Below are 18,969 nucleotides of genomic sequence, written 5' to 3'. Positions count from 1 at the left end.
AGTAGGAAATAATCTACTGTCGATCATTCTCACAAGTTTTCTGATTTCCATGAATCGAATAGAAGCTTCTCGACTTCACAACTTTCGTTACATGATAAAATGAGAAACCTGTTTTAGTTTTTACAATGAATCCGATTACGGCCTCGTGCGTAAGGATATTTAGTGAAGTTGTGCACGCATGTGCATGCTACATGTTTAAATTAATTACCATTTTCCGAGGAGAAAGTCTCTGGGTAGGTCATTCCTTATAAGACGAGGCGGGATGAGTTATCCCGCGAAACGAAATCGCGAGTCGGTGTTACTTCGTATGACGAAGATGAGGCGAATCTCTGCCCTGTAGGATCAGTGATCTCACGAATGCAGATTGGGAGTCGTGAGGTGGCTCGTAGATCAACGCCAATACGGTGTTAATACGCGAATCTCTTGAGGAAAAGTCGAAAGCAAATAGAAAGGAGGGTATCTACGAAACCACTAGCTAGGCTAACAGTGTATTATATGTACTCGCAAAGCACTTCGCAAGATCATCGTTGGGATGATGCCATCTCGTCTTTACGGCTGCGTGAGCGTTTGCAACGCTGTTTCCCAGTTGAGAGATTGCTTGCTTTATTTACTGCGTATAAATACTTTCCGGCTTCATAGACTTTACAATTAAGAAATATCTTTTCTTCGTCCCTCTCTCTATATTCTCAACAATTGTTTCTGATATTTGAACAAGTCCATCGTTGTCAGCATGATTTTGCCGTGGTTAGTAGCTGTCTTTCTGGGCCTCCAGTGCCTCCGTATTATCTATAGGCTGTGCTTCCACCCCCTTTCACGGTTTCCGGGACCAAAGCTGGCTGCTGCTACGAGCCTGTACGGCGCGTATTGGACATTGAGGGGCGAATACACTCTAGTTCTTCCAAAACTTCATCAAAAATATGGTGCGTATTTGTAAAATGCCGTTTCTGTTTACATCTCACCCCTGGTGTATAGGGCAAATTGTCCGAACCTATCCCAACGAGCTACATATCCATGATGTGGATGCTTATAACGAGGTTTTCAGCGTCGGCACCAGATTTGACAAGATGCGTCGATTCTACGACCACCCTCTTATGGAAGGATCTCACTTCAACATGTCAGATCTTAATACTTCCATGTCACGACGAGACAAGTTTGCACCATTTCTCACTAAAGAAGCTGTTGCAAGAGGTAACCCTTTAATACACACTACGGTCATGAAGTTCATAGATATTCTGGGAGAATATGGCAGAAGAAACAAAATAGTTGATCTCACAAGAGGCTATCACTCGCTTACCACAGACGTGATTATGAACTATGGGTGGCAGCGAAAAGTTGGGGCGCTCGATTTCCCGGGCTTTGCTTATCCGTCTGTGGTTTATATGAGCCATTTTCTTGTCTCTACAGTTCTTATCCGCACATTTCATGACTTTTTCAGGCCTATTGTTAGTTTTGCTCTGCAATTACCTATACTTGCAAAGTTGGATACAATGTTGGCTGCAGTATTTCACCTGCGTACTGTGAGTTCATCAATATATCGCCTGCATCATTCTCTCCTTTTCGTCGCTAACCTTTCCATTTATAGCAAGCTCGGAGCCTAGCTCTAGATGCGATCAATCGGCCTAAATTGATCGGGAACCAGCATACGAGTATATTTGACCGGATCTTACAACCAGATCCAAAGACAGGATTACCACTACCATCTATTAATGACCTCACGGCCGAAGCCTTAGCCTTACTAGTTGGCGGAGAACAGGCGACAGCAAATACTTTGATTCATGGTACTTTCCATGTCTTAAACAACCCGCAAATCAAAAGAAGACTCCAGCAGGAAGTTTCTAGTGCAATACTTGATGGCCAGTCAATGCCAAACGCAGACACACTTGAGAAACTGCCTTATCTTGTAAGTAATAGGGTTTTTGTTCGGACTCTAATAGCGCTCGAAAGTGACTAATAATACTATTTCTAGAGAGCCGTTCTAAAAGAGTCGCTTCGCATTTCTCATGGTGTCCCTGGAAGAATGCCGCGCGTCGTACCTCCATCCGGCGTCAGACTGTGTGGGAATTACATACCCCCTGGAGTATGTTGCTTGAGTTCGCACGTTACCTTAATCCGCTAACTATATAACTACAGACCATCCTTTCGCTTAGCCAGTATGTGTATAACATTGATAGCTCGGTATTTCCAGATCCACAGTCCTTTAAGCCTGAGCGCTGGCTTGGCGATGACTTTGAGTATCTGGACCGGCACTTGGTAACCTTTTCTAAAGGCTCGCGGGGCTGTATTGGTATCAGGTAAGTTAGAATATGAAACATCTATGTGCATCTTCTGTGGAGCTTACGAACACTTATTTCCAGCCTCGCTTATTCCGAATTATATATAGCCTTTGCGTATATATTTCGCTATCTGGACATGCAACTATATGAAACTACATCCGATGATATGAAATGGGGAGACTACTTTGCACCCATAACAAGAAAGCATCTGGAAGTGAAGGTTCTCTCAAGCACACATCTAGACTCCGTTAAAACGATGGCTTAAATATCTAAGTGATGATCTTTGCTGGATCGGGAAACTGGAACATACACGAGGAAAGACCTTTCGGGTTTGGAATGCTTCAATCACCATAATTGATTGACTTCCGATTTGTCCTCCACCAACTTTACTTTTCTTTCTTAAAGTATAGGCAGAAAGGGAACGCATCGAGTAAAAAGGAGTAACACACCTGTTCCAGTCATATGCGAAGCATTCCCAGAATGTATATTGATCAGAGGCGGTCCTCCTCTTGCAGGTAGACTTGTAAATCGTTTTTTTTTTGCATCTGTCGTGGTGATAATCAAGGGAAAGTAAAACATTCAAATGATCCCGAATTATCGATTTTATAGCCAGAAGCGTAAGGTTCGGTTTTCCATCATTTGGCCCGGAAGCATCCTAAAATGGCTCATCATTATCATACATATCTGCCTGGTATGCTGTCGTACAAAAAAGTTAGGGTTATTTTCCCTGTTGCGTTGTATTACCCGACATTCCGGCGTCGCATTATGCAGTGTATTGGCAAGCTATCAGATGGCGCCTAAAGATAAGCTTAGAAACTGGCTTAAGGAAAGTGGTTACCCACCGAAAAAGTGTCACTTTTATTCAACCCTCGACCTAGAATACCACTCGATATGGCTGAGAAATTGTGTGAATCTCGTTTTAGGGTTATCATAGTCGGAGGGTCAGTTGCAGGCTTGACACTTGCCAATGCGTTGTCTCGCAAGAACATTGACTTCCTCGTGCTTGAAACCCGGGATATGGTCACAACACACATTGGAGCTGCAGTATGTCTGGTGAGCAATGGAACAAGGATCTTGGATCAAATGGGAATGTTGGATGAGATATCTGAAGCGACAATGCCACTCAAGGCATTTTATACATGGCGAGCGAATGGGAAGTTGCTGCGCAAATTGCATACACCTGAGATTCTTCAAACTCGGTAAGCTTAAGATGGGTGTGGTTATGAACAGTGATGGACAGACTGCTCACTCACGTAGTCATGGATACCCAATTGGGTGGATACAGCGGCAAAATCTGCTTCAGATTCTTTTCAACCATATCCCCGAAAAGGAAAAAGTCTTGCTAGGGAAGAAATTTGTCAAGGCTGAAAGTCTTCCCGAAGGGGTCATTGTCCACTGTTCTGATGGTAGCTCCTACAAAGGTGATATCATTATCGGTGCAGATGGAGCCCACAGCTCAGTCCGACAGAGCATGTGGCAGCATATGAGAAACAATGGGTTAGAACAGATCATAAAAAAAGATACCACAGGTACGATTCAACAGGATAACCTCATATTTTCGTTTTTGACCAATATCAATAGAAATGACGGCTCAATACTCCTGTGTATATGGAGTATCTGAGAACGTAGCTGGGGTTGAAGACGGAATAGCACATCGAATGCTTTGTAAAGGATTTAGCACCGTCCTCATTTCTGGAACAGATGGACTTCTTTACTGGTTCCTAGTTACCAAAATGGACAGAAAGTACAAGGCTCCCCATATCCCACGATATACCAAAGACGAATTAGAAGCGCATGTCGGCCGTTATTTGGAGCAAGAGATGGCTCCTAATATTCGGCTTAAGACTATTTATGACAAAACCACATCATGCCATTACACTCCACTTGAAGAGGCAATGTACGAGCACTGGACATGGGAACGATTTGCATGCCTTGGAGATGCAATACATAAAGTAAGTACATGCATCAAAAACTAATGAGAGACAACTCTGATTGAAACAGATGACTCCCACTTTAGGCCTTGGTGCCAATGCTGCTGTCGAAAATGCCGCATCATTAGCAAATTGCTTGGCTTCGATTCTGGAATCAAAAACTGAATCAGACCTCTCTACTGAGATTATTGGTTCTCGCTTATCTTCTTGGGCATCAAGTCGACAGATTCGGACAAACGCAATGTGTGCAAGCTCGAATATATACACCCGTATCGAGGCTCTTGATACGTGGCGATGCAAGATAATCGCGTTCCATGTTATTCCTCGTTTGGGGGATTTGATAGCCAATATTTGGAGCTATTTTATTGTGAGGTCGGAGGGGCTAGATTTTATTCCTCTGCCGGAGACATATTCGAAACCTACTATGCCTTTCTTCACTCCTGAGCAGAAGGCCAACGCGTCTTGGTGGAAATATATACCTATTTCTGACGCTTATGGATTGAGGCTTGAATCAATCTCCTTCTATTGCTTGAAGAAAGTTTGTGGTTGAACAATTGATAGTGCTATATTCAGTGGGATCAAATGCTCAGCCATATTGTGGATAATTGCTTCACAATAAACAAATAGGAAGCTACGGGAATTCTTGTGCTTTAGACTGCATGCATAGCATTGTGTATCGCATTAAATTTGCACAATGTTATTCATGACAAGTATATACTTATAGTAGGCAATTTACTCATTAGGTAGGTCGTCATGAGTGTCGTATAAATTGGCTTTTCTTTCATTACTCTATTACTCTTCCAGCTCTATTATATCCAATCTGCTTAATTTCACACAGCTAACAACCGCTAGGCCATATTTTCATCGTCAGCTTTTGTACAATAAACAACAGGCATAGGAACTGGGTAGTGAACAGTAAATCCCCGATTGGTAGACGTTAAGGTTAGTTCTCACCAATACTCTATGTCAAATCTTCAGAGCACGTTTAATTCTCCTTACTTTAGTAAATCACAATGAATCGTCATCGTCAACATCATGCTATCTCTATTTCATCTCTATTATTTGAACACATAGAAATATCGGTAGTACATCCTAGACTCTTCCCTTTCAACTAAAATGCCAAACATAAAGGCACTGATAGAATAGAATAGTATCAGGCCGCCACAGCTACCCTATATCGCTGGGCGATAGTGTCTGACAATTCCACAAAAGAACCACTGCTCATAAGCTGTGGTAGACTCGGACTCACTTTCATTTCACACGCAATCCAATTACGGATTTCACCGGCAACCAAAGAATTCACACCATACGTACTAGGGGGATTCGAAGGTACAATATCATCCGAGTGTAAAAGACAAGACCGAGAAAAAATTCTCTACGATCGCCTCGTAGATAATGGATCAGCCATCCTCAACAGACTGACTCTTGGACAATAACTGGCTTACCGGTATATCCGGTTTGTCATCGATATCATCCCATCGGGTTTGAGGAGAGACCGGACATTTATCATCGTGTTTGACATATTAACCGTTGCATGTAGGACATTTGCTGCGATGATCAGATCGTAGGTCCCTTCTATCCAACCCTGACCCTCCGGCGACTCTTCGATGTTTAAAACTCGGAAGTCCAATACATGCCTCCATGTCTAGAGCTTGATCTTAGATTTTTCAAAGAACCCAGCACTTATATCGGTGAAAACATAGAAATCGAGGAGTGTTTGCCCAGTTTCCCCTGGCTCACCGAGAGCCTGTGGAAAAGGCAATATTGCTCCTCCTGTTCCAGCCCCAATTTCCAAGATACGCAAGTTGGGATTCTGGTGAGCCAATGAAGCAACTATCGATTAGCTTATTAGCGGCAACCCTTTCGACTTTGTCGAAAGAAAATCTTCCGGAGCCCAAAGGAGCTTAGTAGTATGGGTACCATGGCTTTGGTATCCATATTAGTCCTCGGAGGTGGATAGGCAAGTTTATGCCAAACTCAAAGGGTCCTCTACTACTTTCAAAGAATAAGACTAGAAGAATTCCTTCCAACAATTCTCTTTTCTCTTTACCAGGCCAGATTTTCCCAGAACTGTTTTGTTATCTCCGACAATGTCTAAATTATCTAACGATAGTCCTCTACAATACGAATCACACTATCAAAGCCAGGATAATATACTTATCACTGTCATTCAGAATGAAAGATGCTTCCGGGAATGGGCGCGAAAAATGAGGGATCTTGACCCTAGATTCGAAAAGTTTTTCGATAGCTCATTTCAAGGCGACTTGAGATGCCCAAAAGGTTTGGAGTATGTACTTCAAGGGGGCCGACTACTTGATGAAAGGCTACGAATATACTTGAGGAAAGAATATCACACGGCCAGAACGAACTCTCTGATGCCCTGAAAAAGCTTTCTGATACCGAGCTTGATCGCGTCTTTGATTCTTCAAAGTTGGGCGCAACATCGCATAGACAACCTGAGCTGATTTGGAACCACAAAAACAATATTGCCGGCCATGGGAACTTCAAATCCAAGTCATCGAGGGCACGGATGTTTTTCCAGGCTATCCAGGAGGTATGGAAACATCTCAAGGGCCGGCCAGTCTGAGACTCTTGGGATCTGCAGCTTCCTGCGAGTCGCTTTTGTTTCTCTATGAGACTTCTGACGAGGCATTATGAAGAGGGAAAAATAGCATATTGGTATCTGCTTCTGTGATATGTTTGTATCTTTCTTTATACCAATACCAAACCTCTACACTTTGCTATATATTTCACCGTATTCTACAACGGCGAGAAAGAGGCTTGACGTTGTTCATTACCCTTGAGGAATTGCTGGTAATATAGGCCATCGGACATGAAGTAGTTGCAACTTTGACTAAGTCCTTAATAGTTTACTAGATATTTCACTAGCTCAATACCTTCCAACTAGGTTGCTTCATCTGTAGTAAATCTTCCAAGGCTATGGGGTTTGGAGTCGCGTCAAACTTATTACTAGGCGTCGTATATACTACTTATTGTACCACAAATGTAAATGACTACAAGACTCTCACCTTCCATTTAATTACAGAACCCACCTTTGAGATCAGAAACTTTTACGGCGAACGATGAGATCTATGGATCAGCACGAGAAGAAAAGCCAAGAAAGCTAGACAGCGCTCGCGAGCCATGCAAGCACACAGAGCAAGAATGCGATATATAATGATATAAAAACACAGAAGAAAAAAAAACACAAGGAACAGAATAAGACCAAAAACTTTATTTATCACATATCCAGTTTTCCCTTCATCTCACCTCGCTGAGGTTCTCGGAGAGAAGCAAAACTGGTGAAACGCCCAGAGGAACGCCTTGGTGCCAGAGGGGCTTACTCCCATCCAAACTGGGTCTTGACCCAGCGCCCAATTCTCCGGACAATACGGCCAGATTTATGGGCGTCATCAAGAGCGTTATGGAAATTAGTGGGCAGGGAGTGAGACGAAGAACCGAAAGGGGGAGGGGGTGGGGGAGGGCTAGGACGACCGGGGTAGACGGCAAGACCGGCGGGAGGGAGGGCAGACAGAGGGGAGGGCGAGCGTGCGGGCAGTTGATACCGCCACTCAACGGTTAACAAGTCCGAGGAAGCGGCGGGTGAGCTGGCAGGCGAGTTGGAAGAAGGAGGGGGTGGGGGGGAGGGAGACAACCCAACGGAGCGGGCCTGCAGAGACAGGGCCGGGATATCAGCCTCGTTGGCCGGCTCTACTATGATCGGAAGTGGGCTGTTTTTGCCTATAATACAATATTTGGTTAGCACTGACGAGGTAAAGAGAAGGCTACTGGGCCTAGCCTACCAGCAGCTCTACTCCGCATCCACTGCCAGTTCAAGGTGGCTTGCGGATCAAACGCCGTCCCAAGATCGTAGAGGCTATATCACAAGATGTCAGTATTGTTCAGAAAAAGATTCTCCTCTGGGATTCTGTAGTTCACTTACGGGATGACCTCTTCCGCCGTCTCTCTGTCCTTCTTTTTCTTTCTTTCTTTGATCTTTGATCTGATGAAAAGAACGAAGACGAACAAGACAATCGCAGCCCCAATGCCGATTCCAATATACCCGCTGGGGGCGATAGAAGTCCCCGTGGTCTTGGTGCTTGTGGTGGCAGTGGGGGTAGCTGTGATGGTGGTGGTGGTGCTAGAGGCTCTGGGGTCGAGTACAGCCATCTTGACTATAGTAGACAGTTCGCGAGCTTTGAAGAGAAAATGTCTGCAGTCTACGAGGCACAATACCTTTTCTGATGCGTCTACTAAGCAGGGGTAGGAGCAGGGTGGCGCCTTCCTTTGGGTAAAGCTCCTCCACCACGAAGCACTGTGACCCAGAGTTTGGCCAGGGCTTCGTCCCAGTGAGAACCTGGAGGTTGTTCTCTTTCAGATGTAATTTGAGATTCGGGTTAGTAAAGTTAGTGTTGGGCAACAACATTCCCTTCTCAAGCATCAACGCAGTCTTGATCACCGATGCTAGGCCACTTACACCTTACAAATGGCCGAAATTTGACTTTGCAGATCCGATATACGTTGGCTCCAACGCAGTGCTCTGTTTACCGAATATATTTGCAATGGACTGCACCTCAATTGGATCGCCAATGGCAGTGCCGATTCCATGTGCCTCCACGTAACAAGTTTGGGATGGGTTGAGGCCTTAGGAGGCGTACGTGGATCAAATCAAGCCCTCTTGGGCCTCGCCACTTGGTATAGTGAGTCCAGTATTTGTTCTTCCATCTTGATTAACACTTGTATTCCTAATGACGGTGTAGATATGGTCGCCTGACTCAAGAGCTGCACTGAGGGGCTCAAGCACCAAAGATGCGGCTCCCTCTCCTCGACCGAATCCCCCCGTTGCCCGGTCGTCGAACACGTAACACTTTCCTTCGGGGGAAAGAAGCCTGTGCGTTACAGTTAGCTTAAGCCAGATGCCAAAGGGATTCAGAGATGGGACTGGCTAGGATAAGGTGTATATAATGGTACACTGAGGGTAGATATTCAGATGTGCAGCGGTCACGATGGCATAAGGCGCATCTCCCGAGCGAAGACTTTGACAGGCCATGTGGATGGCAGTCAAGCCTGAGGAGCAAGCGGTACCGATGGTAATGCTGGGGCCACGGAAATCGAAGAAATGGGACAGTCGATTCGCAAGCATGCAGCGTACTAAATTCCACTAGATTCTTCTTTACGGGCTGTCAGGTGCCAGCGTGCTAATTCAAGTATTGCAACAACAGGCCAAGACAGGTCAACCAATGCTGTATTCAGGGTCTCGGTTCTCTCTCATCCGCAACCTGAGTGTGTTCATCTCGCACCTGGAGGGGTCACAGCCGGTCATGGAAAAGGCGGGTATAGTCTCGGGATCCCGTGTCATACCGTGCAAGTAGTCCGAGAATGGGTTGGCTGCAAAGACTGCAACATCCTTACTGGCCATTTGCTCAATTGGGAAGCCGCCTGTTTCAAATTCGGCAAATGGGGATGACGTTAGTCTGATCACTACCAAGAAATGAAGATGGAGGAGGTAGCACAAAATGACTCAGTAAACACAGATATCAAAATTTAGCTGGCTGTACAATATAGAACACAGGTGCATGATTCTACGTAGTACGACAGGTGCCCAACAAGCCCTATTTGGAAGGATCTACGGACGAATTCTACGGGCTACAGCAGTGGCGAAGAGCCTCCAGATTTGCACATAGATGTTTTGTCACGACGTCAAAGCCAGAGCTCAGATATATATTGCTTTTTGCGGAATGCATCGGAATGACTGAATCTACAATCCGTCTATCTTCTTTCCCCCCGACCTCGGGACGGCGATTGATTGACTAACCATACTAACAATTTGGAAGTGGATGACGAGGATTCACTGGATAGAAGCTTAAGGAGCCATTCATAGTCGCATTGTTCGAATGCTCGGGGCGATTGGGTGTGCACGTTGACAAATCGAGGCCTGAGGGTAAGTCAACTTGGGGCATCACCACATGTTTTCAATGACGAAGTGATAGGAATCGGGGCTCGATGTCAAGAGAGAGTGCGTGGATGCTGTCATTATAGTGAGTAACATAGCTGTTCATGGTAACTCCCAAGGAGATAAAGAAAAGAAGAAATCTAAACATGAGGGAACTTAGAATGTCCGGGGGGGAACAGATTGAGACAGGAAGGAGAGTTTCGACCTCAGTTCTCGTTACTTCTCTTCCTCCTCTCCCCAAGTTCCTTAATCTGAGAAAATCTCACCCACTTTCCACTCCATCCATATCAAACAATTGCACAACACCAACTAGCCATTCATCTTCACCATGGCTTCTAACGAACCCACCAAGGCCAAGCCTCCCAAGCACGCTGTTTCTATGTATCCTCCCAGAACTGGTCGCGAGATTATGCTGGAAGAACGGCTCGAGTTCGTTCTCACCTGCATCAGGTTGTCAGACACTAAGGTCACTATTATCTCACTCATCGGTTACTCTTCAGCGCTTAAATCAGTAACATATTCCAGATCAACTTTCCTGCTGTCTGCAAGCACTATGGAATCACTACCAACGCAGCGAAAAAGCGTCTTCAACGTGCTAAGGATGGTGTCGCCAAACTTACCGAGGCTGGAGAAGCAGCTCAGCAGGACGACAAGGTCCCCGAGACTACAGAGGATGAGGAGGCTTGAGATGACACAGAAAAGGAAAATCGGGACATGTGAGACCTTCACCACGACATGATGCTGGAAGTGTGGCTGCTCGTGGCATACTCGATCTCGATCTCCTACTTGTCCAGTATCTCTCTTCATGCTGGATAGAATTTCTCCTTCCATATTGATTATTACATGATATTTTTCCAGACTTTGACCACATACTCTCGTAGAAAGGAAACCAAATGGGCGTTGAGGTCGTAGGGGATTATAAAAAGCTATCTTCCACCCTCACATTTTGGAGACCTGACTTTAGATAAAGCGGTATCTTGCATCAAGCAAACATTCCATTGTTTTCTATTGTCCCTACCATCTTAATCTACACGTTGTGTCAGCTTCTTTGTGGCAAGTAAAACATTGCAATATCAGAAAACACGTATTGGACTTCTGGTTGTTGCAATGTCTACTACTGATCATGCCTTGTTTTTGCTTTCTACGTGGCTGAATCTATAGTTGTGAATTGGTTGCGCTATAAAACATAACAAAAATGCCTGCATTTCCCAAGGTATCAAAACTCCAAAATGTACATGTATTTATAGGCCTTCACGTTTGTGTATCTAATGGCCTCGAAGCATGAAAAAGATAGCCCCAACCCAGATTATCACAAAGATCGCAGTCAAGACTCCCGCGCCAACCCTATCACCTGTAGTGATAGGTCCAGGCCCCAAGGTATCCTTTGTATTGGTGCCGCCGTGTGGGTCACTCTTGGATGTTCCACCATTGTCGGCATTGTAAGGGCCCTGACCCTTGAATGGGACCATGATAGCATTAAGAACGCCCAAAACAGACATCTGTTGTTCCAAGCCTGAACTCCCATCCCATTCGGTCTTCTTAGTCCAACGGACTCCACAATCAGTCCCGGCGTTTCCACCGGAGCATTGTTGACAGGCAGCGACAGCGGAGGTCTTGAATCTGCCCATTACGTCCGCGGTGACATTGGAGGGTACGATCAGCGACATGAATCCGAGCCATGAAGTGAAATAGGCCTTGAAGGTTTTCTGGTTGCGATCACACTTATTGATCGGCTCACAGGTGATGTCGGATATGATCTGCTTTCCACCGGATTCAGGGAAAAACTGTTCAGATGCCCCAATCAATCCTGAGACACCTTCGAGCCATTTGCTTTGAGTGCCGTTGGTCTATAAAACCAGTTAGTTTGGATATCCCGGATAGTCAAGCCGTGGGTGACAGAAGTAGACATACGTAGTTGTGCATATAGCCCGCACCGGCGATATACGTAGCATAGTTGTAAGTCCATTGGTGATCACCGTGATCCTTGCAGTCCGCAGCAACAGAAGTGGTATCGGCGATAACCCAGTTTTTCCTCAACATCGGCGTAGTCGCACTCCAATCCCAAATCCTCTCGGCCCACTCGGCGTAGGTGGCGTTCTTAGTGTATAGTGCCAGACGCGCTGACAGCTGGAACAAACCACCGTTGGAAATGGCGTTTTTCAACCCATATCCATTCTGGTAAGGCCAAATCTGCCATCGCAGACCTCCACCGCAAGTGTTCATATCCCAACGAGGAACCTGTCCGTTGAAGACACCCTCGGCCAGAGAAACCCACGAGGGTTCGCCGTCTTTTTCTGGGAAGTTCAGCTCTCCGGCTGTTATCGCTGCTAATCCCCAGAACACTTGATCGTCGTTTCCGAGGTATTGGGAGTAGTTGCTGGGGAAGAAGTCGTTTTCGCCCTTTTGCCAATACATGCCTTCCTGGATGGCAGCGTTGAACTGGCTATCGCCCGTCAAATACCAGTACTGGATGAGGGTCATAAACATCGAACCACCCTCCCACCAGGTACCGTCCATTTTACCAGGAATATCTTTCGAGTCGCGGTCATCGTAGAACTTCATCATGGTTGTGGCGACGGTCTTGGCGGCATTTTTGAGGGAGGCTATCGGGAAAGTCCATGTAAGTCATTTGAGGTTATTAGCTGTATGAAATGAACCTACTCTCATCCTCGGGGTTAATAACGATTGCAACGACATTTTGTACGAAAAGGCAAGCCAGAACAGTGGTCAACAACCACCTAGAAAGGGTCACAGGCCTCATTTGACGTGACAGGGGCGACCGACATCGGAGACATCGGAGGAAATGCATGGGACTAGATGAAGAAAAGCAGTCGAGAGCATCGAGGCCAGGGAGAAGAATATGAGTGTATTACCCCCTAGGACAAAAAGGTGATAATTCAATGGAACCCATCAGATGAAACCAGTCACTTGGCGAAGCGCCATTCTAGCGGGATTATGTACAAAGTGATCCTCCCCAAGACAGCAGACCAATCCTGCTGCCTGACCTCGTTCTGGATGCAGATGCCCAGCTTTGCTCAGCCCAGTTTTCAGACGCTTGGCGTTGAATTTTCCTTTTGTAGTAATGCCAAGGCGCCCCCCTTCCCGGCGTACCCGGGGTTAGGCGGCTAGGGGGAGACAATAAAACATTTTAAATGAATGAATTTCTAACACACTCTTGAAGAGACCAAAAACCGTCTGAGTTGTACATTGGAAACCCCTCTAAATGTCATTTCTCTCATATTAAGGGGGTAATATGCCAAGTCTTTTCCGCTGCGCGGAATGTCACACGGCGTCAAATTTGGTCTTGGCGTTCCTATTAATATATTAATTTCACTTTCTGCCAAGACCCAGCACTGCCACCTCTCCTGCTTCTGGCCGTATGATCTCCTTTGTTTGAATCTTCAATAGTTCCAGATCTCGGGGAAGTCATTCACGTGTGAAGGCCCATAGTTTATTTCACGCTAGCGATATCTAATAGGCGCCACTTGTTTCAGTCAAATTTGGAGAAACTTGAGTGCTTCTTTGTTTGCCCTTCCAGTTATACGCTGAGAAATCAGGTATCAATGTATAACTGCACCTTCCCTTCCCAGTGTCATGCTCATCTATTTCCATCGGCAACTTTATATTCGCAACCTCTAGCTATATACCTTGAAATCTTGACTATTTTCTTATATTGAAATATAGCCTTCGCACTATACTGAAAAGTTATATCAACTGACATCCGCCGATGACATCGATGGGCCTCTAAGAGCCGGGGTCCTGCGGTACTGGCTCTCCTTGGGCTCATCCACATGTTTTTCGACTTTTCTCTCGGTTATACTATGTACGCTCATTCTGGCCGGCTTGCCATGAGGATCTCAAAGCGATGTGAAGAACCTACATTTAGCAGACTTACGCTGGGAGGATCTGAGGCCGCACCTACCACGACACGAGAAGTTCGTCATATATTCAGCCGGGAAGCTTCGAGGGCACGGTCCTTGGGTGTCTCCCGAGGTCTCTACCGTCTATAACCGCTGGCTTCTTCGACCTATTTACGCCTAGGTGGCTGCTCTCAACAAGACGAATGCCAAAACCAAGGACTTGCGTACTACCATGGTAGTGGCACCGAGTAGCCGGGTACCAATATGGTCCTAACGGCTCACGACAGGGCCATATATGCCTTGTCGTAAATTGTGCAAACTGCAAAGCTAAAATAAAATGCGACACGCTTTCTCGACATCTTCTATAATGAGGATAATGCCCACCACTGGAATGGCACGGTGATCAACGTCTGACACAATGTTACCAAGATCTTTCAAGACGCTATCGGCGAGGTCGACCGCGGTGACGAAGGCATGTGTCTCCTTGAGCGCTTCTCCGCTTGTCATCCTTCTCGAGACCTCCAGGCCTCTCAGATGGCGGGCAGTTCTTCTCTCTCTTTATTTCCTTTCATGTCTTTATTATCTGCAAGCTCGGTCTGTATTGCTCTTGGCAAAGCAGCACAAATTGGGAGACTGAAGCGCTCCCCATCATCCGTCGATGTTTTCCGCAACTCAAAGGCAATCACGCAAAATCGGCTTCCAAAGGGGACTATAGGAGGCAAGCATTCTCACATCTGCACTCATCAGTCACGCTAGAGTTCCAGTAGTAACTTCCCTGTCGCTAAGTCTAATACCATCGTGTCATAGCCGCAAGACCCTTGTGCGACAGGAACTTGATGAAGCGATTTCTCATCGAGACCTCACCATCCGCGAGAGAGGAGACCTTGCATGCCGACTTTTGAATGATACCAGCTCCGGCGCACCAATTGTGGATGCCGCTGCTACTCAAAATACCACCCAGATGTCGGACGCCCCTATGCTAAGTGACCCAAGACAGTCCTATCTGAGACCTGGGAGACCATCATTCACCAGAAGCTTGAAGCCAATACCGATCACTGCCCGCTGCCTGTGCATGGAAAGCTCTACGTGCAAAGCCGTTGCGGAGGAACGGCTCATCTACACATCGCGCCACGTATGCGTTCCGATTCTAACAATCCTGAGTTAATTACTGCATGGAAGAAGCCTAGAGGCGTCAACATGCAAGTTGACGAAGCTCAAGGCTACCCTATCAACAATACCTGGAATACCACTGCATCTCGTTCATAACAGCAAAGACCCTCGTTGTGCTTTGCGCTCTCATATCTTCTTGTTTGCTGGCAGACTGAACAGTTTGTTATTTGCCATCAGGGTATAAATACCCTACCTTCCATAGATTAAATTCCAGAGATCTCTCACTTCTTCACCTATCCACATGTTCAAGGATAACATACAAACGGAATGATAGGGCCTTTACTTCTCCCATCCGAGATATCGCGAGCAAATACCCCTCTCTACTTGACTGTCATCGGACCCAATTCCTTACCGTGATTCTAATTACAGCTACGCTCGTCCTCAACTCGGTAATAATAATATCTTACACTGCGTGCTTCAACGACCCAACACTACTCCGTCGCCAGCGTACTATTATATTCACCCAGCTCGGGAAAACAAAGATTTGTGCAACATCTACTGTGCTGGATTCCCTGGAGCGAGCCCCTTGCCTCATTAGGTCCGAGCGGAACCCTGCCAAAACGGTCTCTCTGGCCTGTTAGTCTGTTTCTAGATGAGGGGCTCTCGCTCGGTATCGCAAGGTTGGGATGTGAACGGGCTGTGATGTGAGCGGGCGAGGACCGCGTCACCGAAGATATGGGTCGCACCCAGATCGATATAACCTGGGATGTGATTATCTATGCAAGTTTTGAAAAACACAATACTACCTTTCTGAGAAATGAAACCTGGGTGAAAGAAGTGGTTCGGTGGTGGGAATGCAGGGAAATCAGTGCGAGAATATGGGAAGGACTGGGAGGCCAATGGAAAAAAACAACACATAGAAAGTGATAAAGTCACCTGCCTAAAAGACTAAGCCGAAAGTGAAGGACCATTGGGAGAAGAGGGGAAATAGCCTTCTCATTTTGTATAAGATGGAACTGAATACATGTAGCTCACTATCATGTATCGGCTAGCCTATGTATTCGTAGACTCTCTTTAGCTTTGCGGTCACTCGGGAGTTTGCTAGTGATTGGACAAGTCAATTGCTTCGTCCACTAGGGCCATGTTCGTTGGCATAGTCTACCCAGCAAAATCATCCGCGTTGACCATGCAGATTTCATGAACCAAGGAAGCTTGGGATGGTCATGGCGAACAAGTCAGATCGAGGAACGAGCTTCCCGAGCAGACAGATTCTGACTGCGAATCGCCAAAGCAAACCGCAGCTGTAGATCTTGACGCCATGGGGGGGATTCCATCTGCGCCTTCAGCGCACAGGCAATGCAACTTCCCATGAAAGGGGAGGGTGTCTTTGGCTGAAGTTGATGATCCGACTTCAGCAGCACAGAATGAGAAAAAGTTTCTTCCCTCTCCAGTTACCACCTAGGCAACAAGAAAGGCCAAAACTAGTCTCCGGCTCAGGCCACCGAGTTCTTCTTCTCATCCTCCAATCCCTCCCCAGGCTCCCTAATACCAGTACCGACCTGTTCAATCACAGATCCATTGTCACCAGAATCCTGTCCTTCATTCTTATTCTCAGTATCAATGCCCATCCCCTCCTTCCACATATTCACCAAACTCGTCGCGCCCATGCGCCGATTTTCCTCCTGGATATTAGACTTGACGCCAGCGCCGATTGGATATTTCTTGCTCGAGAGGGTATCAGCGAGTTCCTTGAGTGGGATACCCGTCTCGTCGCTGATTAGATCTTCGTAGACGGGGTTATTTTTGAAGAGGTTGTAGGTGGAGTAGAAGGGGCTTCGTTTGAGCGCGGAGGCGTGGTTGTGACGCGAGGGTTGGATTTCGAGGGTCAGTGAGCGGGGTGTAGGAGTTTGATTGGTAGTCGACGTGAGAGGAATAGAGGGTGAAGGGTGAGATTTAGAGGTGGAGGTAGAGGTGGATGTCGGTAGGGGAATGGTTATGGGTGACGCCGCTATCGCACGGTCTGCTGCGTCGGTTGTTTCGAAAATCGCGACGATGGGGCGGTTGGGGTTTGGCGAGGTATTGGTCGTGTCGTACTGAGGGAATTATTAGATCAGGGCTTGTCTGAATGGTAGGAGAGGACTCTGTACCTTGAGGTTGCGGTATGTTAATACTTCTCCGAATTTCTGGAGAGCGTGTAGTAGCTGTCTGCTTTCGGATAGGTTCTTTGGCATGGGATATCCGGTAATATGAACCTGCGCAGTCATGCGCGCTAGAGTAGGGGACACCATTGTGAAATTTGTTGAGGTTGTTATTGGGAAGTTGACGGAGACATTGGAGGTTGGAGAAAAATGGCGGATCGTCGAGATCGGCACTTCTTGGCGGAATTGGCTATCTACAAACTGCATGCTACTCTGGCTAAATTGGATGTGAAGATTATTTCTTAAAAAAAAAAGTTGAAATTGGTATGTTTTTATTTAATTTATCCAAGGCGTAAAAATCATAATATCGCGGAGACCTTCTCCGACGGGATCACCTCCGTCTTCCATCAGGACACGCTTAGAAGATGGGGATTCCAAGGCCGTACTAAAGGAAAAACAAGTCAATATTAATAGTCAATACTTTGCAGGAACCAAACTTACAGCGATGGGGTCGTTGAAACGAAGACCCTTGTCCAAAGCACTGATAGCCTCAAGCTCACTGGCCTCAAGGTCGAAATCAGTGACAGTCAAGTTCTGAGCAAGACGAGTAGGGTTGTTGCTCTTAGGGATAACAGCGATGTTGCGCTGAGTAGACCAGCGGAGCAGGACCTGGGCAGGAGTGCGGTTGTGCTTCTCAGCAATGCTGGTAATAGTGGCATGCTCGAAGAGCAACGGGGTATCCTTAGCGTGCTTGAGATCAAGCTCGAGGAAGCTGAGAGGACCGAAGGAAGAGTAAGCAGTAACAGTAATGCCCTGCTCCTGAGCGTAGTCGACGAGACGGGTCTGGGTGAGGTAGGGGTGGTGCTCGATCTGGAGGGTGGCGGGGCGGACGCGGGCGTAGCGGAGCAGATCCATCAACAGCTGGGCGCTGAAGTTGCTGACACCGATGCTGCGAGCCAGCTTCTTGTCAACGAGGGTCTCCATAGCACCCCAGGTCTCGTGAATAGGTGCGTTGGCGAGCTCGATCTTGCCCTCAGCGGTGGTCCAGCTGGGAGGGTAGCGCACGGAGGGGTCGAGGTACTTCAGGGCAATGGGGAAGTGCACGATGTACAGATCGAAGTAGTCGACACCCCAGTCAGCGAGCTGCTTGCGGGCAATGGGCTCGACCTTGTCGGCCTCGTGGAAGCTGTTCCAGAGCTTGGAGACAATGAAGAGTTCCTCGCGCTTGACGAGACCATCCTTAATGGCACGGGCAACACCCTGGCCGGCTTCGACTTCGTTACCGTAGTCTGATTAATGGTGTTAGTGTCAATTATGGCTTGATTTATGGAGGTGTGTATGTACCGCAGGCGCCGTCGAAGAGACGGTAACCAGCCTTAATGGCGTTGTAGACCTGATCGGCACAAGTGTCGTTGTTGACCTTCCAGAGGCCGAAGCCCACAAGGGGCATCTCAAATCCGCTGTTAAGCTTGACAGTAGGGGCAACCATTGTGAATGTCTTTTAAAGGAAATAAATCTAAAGAGAAAAGATAAGAAATTGGGGGCATGGAGGGGTATATAAGGGACCCCGCGGGTGTATGATTTAAAATATCTCTAATCAAGGCACGGAATATTAAGGTCCAGGCTAAATTAGTTGAATCTCCTTCAATTGATCTTCCTTTTGGCCTCCGTTTGGTCTTTCTTTGCTAAAAATCCCCAGAATTG

The 18,969-nt window shown here is 46.7% G+C and overlaps 6 protein-coding genes across 6 annotated transcripts; 2 read left to right on the top strand and 4 right to left on the bottom strand.

Annotated features, from left to right (window-relative positions):
* Positions 1-1,861: 1,861 nt before the first annotated feature.
* Positions 1,862-4,332, top strand: PGRI_005980 (FAD-dependent oxidoreductase; the record flags this gene model as incomplete). Its single annotated transcript, XM_040788311.1, has 7 exons — positions 1,862-1,900; positions 1,967-2,077; positions 2,131-2,291; positions 3,197-3,472; positions 3,531-3,802; positions 3,855-4,225; positions 4,291-4,332. The coding sequence occupies 7 exons, from the start codon at positions 1,862-1,864 to the stop codon at positions 4,330-4,332; spliced, it is 1,272 nt and encodes a 423-aa protein (XP_040652083.1).
* A 3,212-nt stretch (positions 4,333-7,544) lies between these two features.
* On the bottom strand, positions 7,545-8,374 carry PGRI_005970 (uncharacterized protein; the record flags this gene model as incomplete). Its single annotated transcript, XM_040788310.1, has 3 exons — positions 7,545-7,945; positions 8,008-8,081; positions 8,148-8,374. The coding sequence occupies 3 exons, from the start codon at positions 8,372-8,374 to the stop codon at positions 7,545-7,547; spliced, it is 702 nt and encodes a 233-aa protein (XP_040652082.1).
* A 2,111-nt stretch (positions 8,375-10,485) lies between these two features.
* Positions 10,486-10,844, top strand: PGRI_005960 (uncharacterized protein; the record flags this gene model as incomplete). The annotated part of the gene is made up of 2 exons (XM_040788309.1): positions 10,486-10,623; positions 10,683-10,844. The coding sequence occupies 2 exons, from the start codon at positions 10,486-10,488 to the stop codon at positions 10,842-10,844; spliced, it is 300 nt and encodes a 99-aa protein (XP_040652081.1).
* Positions 10,845-11,422: 578 nt separating this feature from the next.
* PGRI_005950 (glycoside hydrolase family 76 protein) lies at positions 11,423-12,918 on the bottom strand (the record flags this gene model as incomplete). The annotated part of the gene is made up of 3 exons (XM_040788308.1): positions 11,423-12,004; positions 12,069-12,760; positions 12,819-12,918. 3 exons carry the CDS (start codon positions 12,916-12,918, stop codon positions 11,423-11,425), a joined length of 1,374 nt encoding a protein of 457 aa, XP_040652080.1.
* A 3,702-nt stretch (positions 12,919-16,620) lies between these two features.
* PGRI_005940 (uncharacterized protein) lies at positions 16,621-17,415 on the bottom strand (the record flags this gene model as incomplete). The annotated part of the gene is made up of 2 exons (XM_040788307.1): positions 16,621-17,220; positions 17,275-17,415. 2 exons carry the CDS (start codon positions 17,413-17,415, stop codon positions 16,621-16,623), a joined length of 741 nt encoding a protein of 246 aa, XP_040652079.1.
* Positions 17,416-17,683: 268 nt separating this feature from the next.
* On the bottom strand, positions 17,684-18,754 carry PGRI_005930 (uncharacterized protein; the record flags this gene model as incomplete). The annotated part of the gene is made up of 3 exons (XM_040788306.1): positions 17,684-17,710; positions 17,767-18,554; positions 18,610-18,754. 3 exons carry the CDS (start codon positions 18,752-18,754, stop codon positions 17,684-17,686), a joined length of 960 nt encoding a protein of 319 aa, XP_040652078.1.
* Between the last annotated feature and the right edge of the window lie 215 nt (positions 18,755-18,969).

Source organism: Penicillium griseofulvum (assembly GCF_001561935.1).
Source record: "Penicillium griseofulvum strain PG3 chromosome Unknown contig_79, whole genome shotgun sequence".
NCBI classification, from domain to species: Eukaryota; Fungi; Ascomycota; class Eurotiomycetes; order Eurotiales; family Aspergillaceae; genus Penicillium; species Penicillium griseofulvum.
Note: the sequence above shows the minus strand (reverse complement) of the source record. Positions and strands in the feature narration are given on the sequence as shown.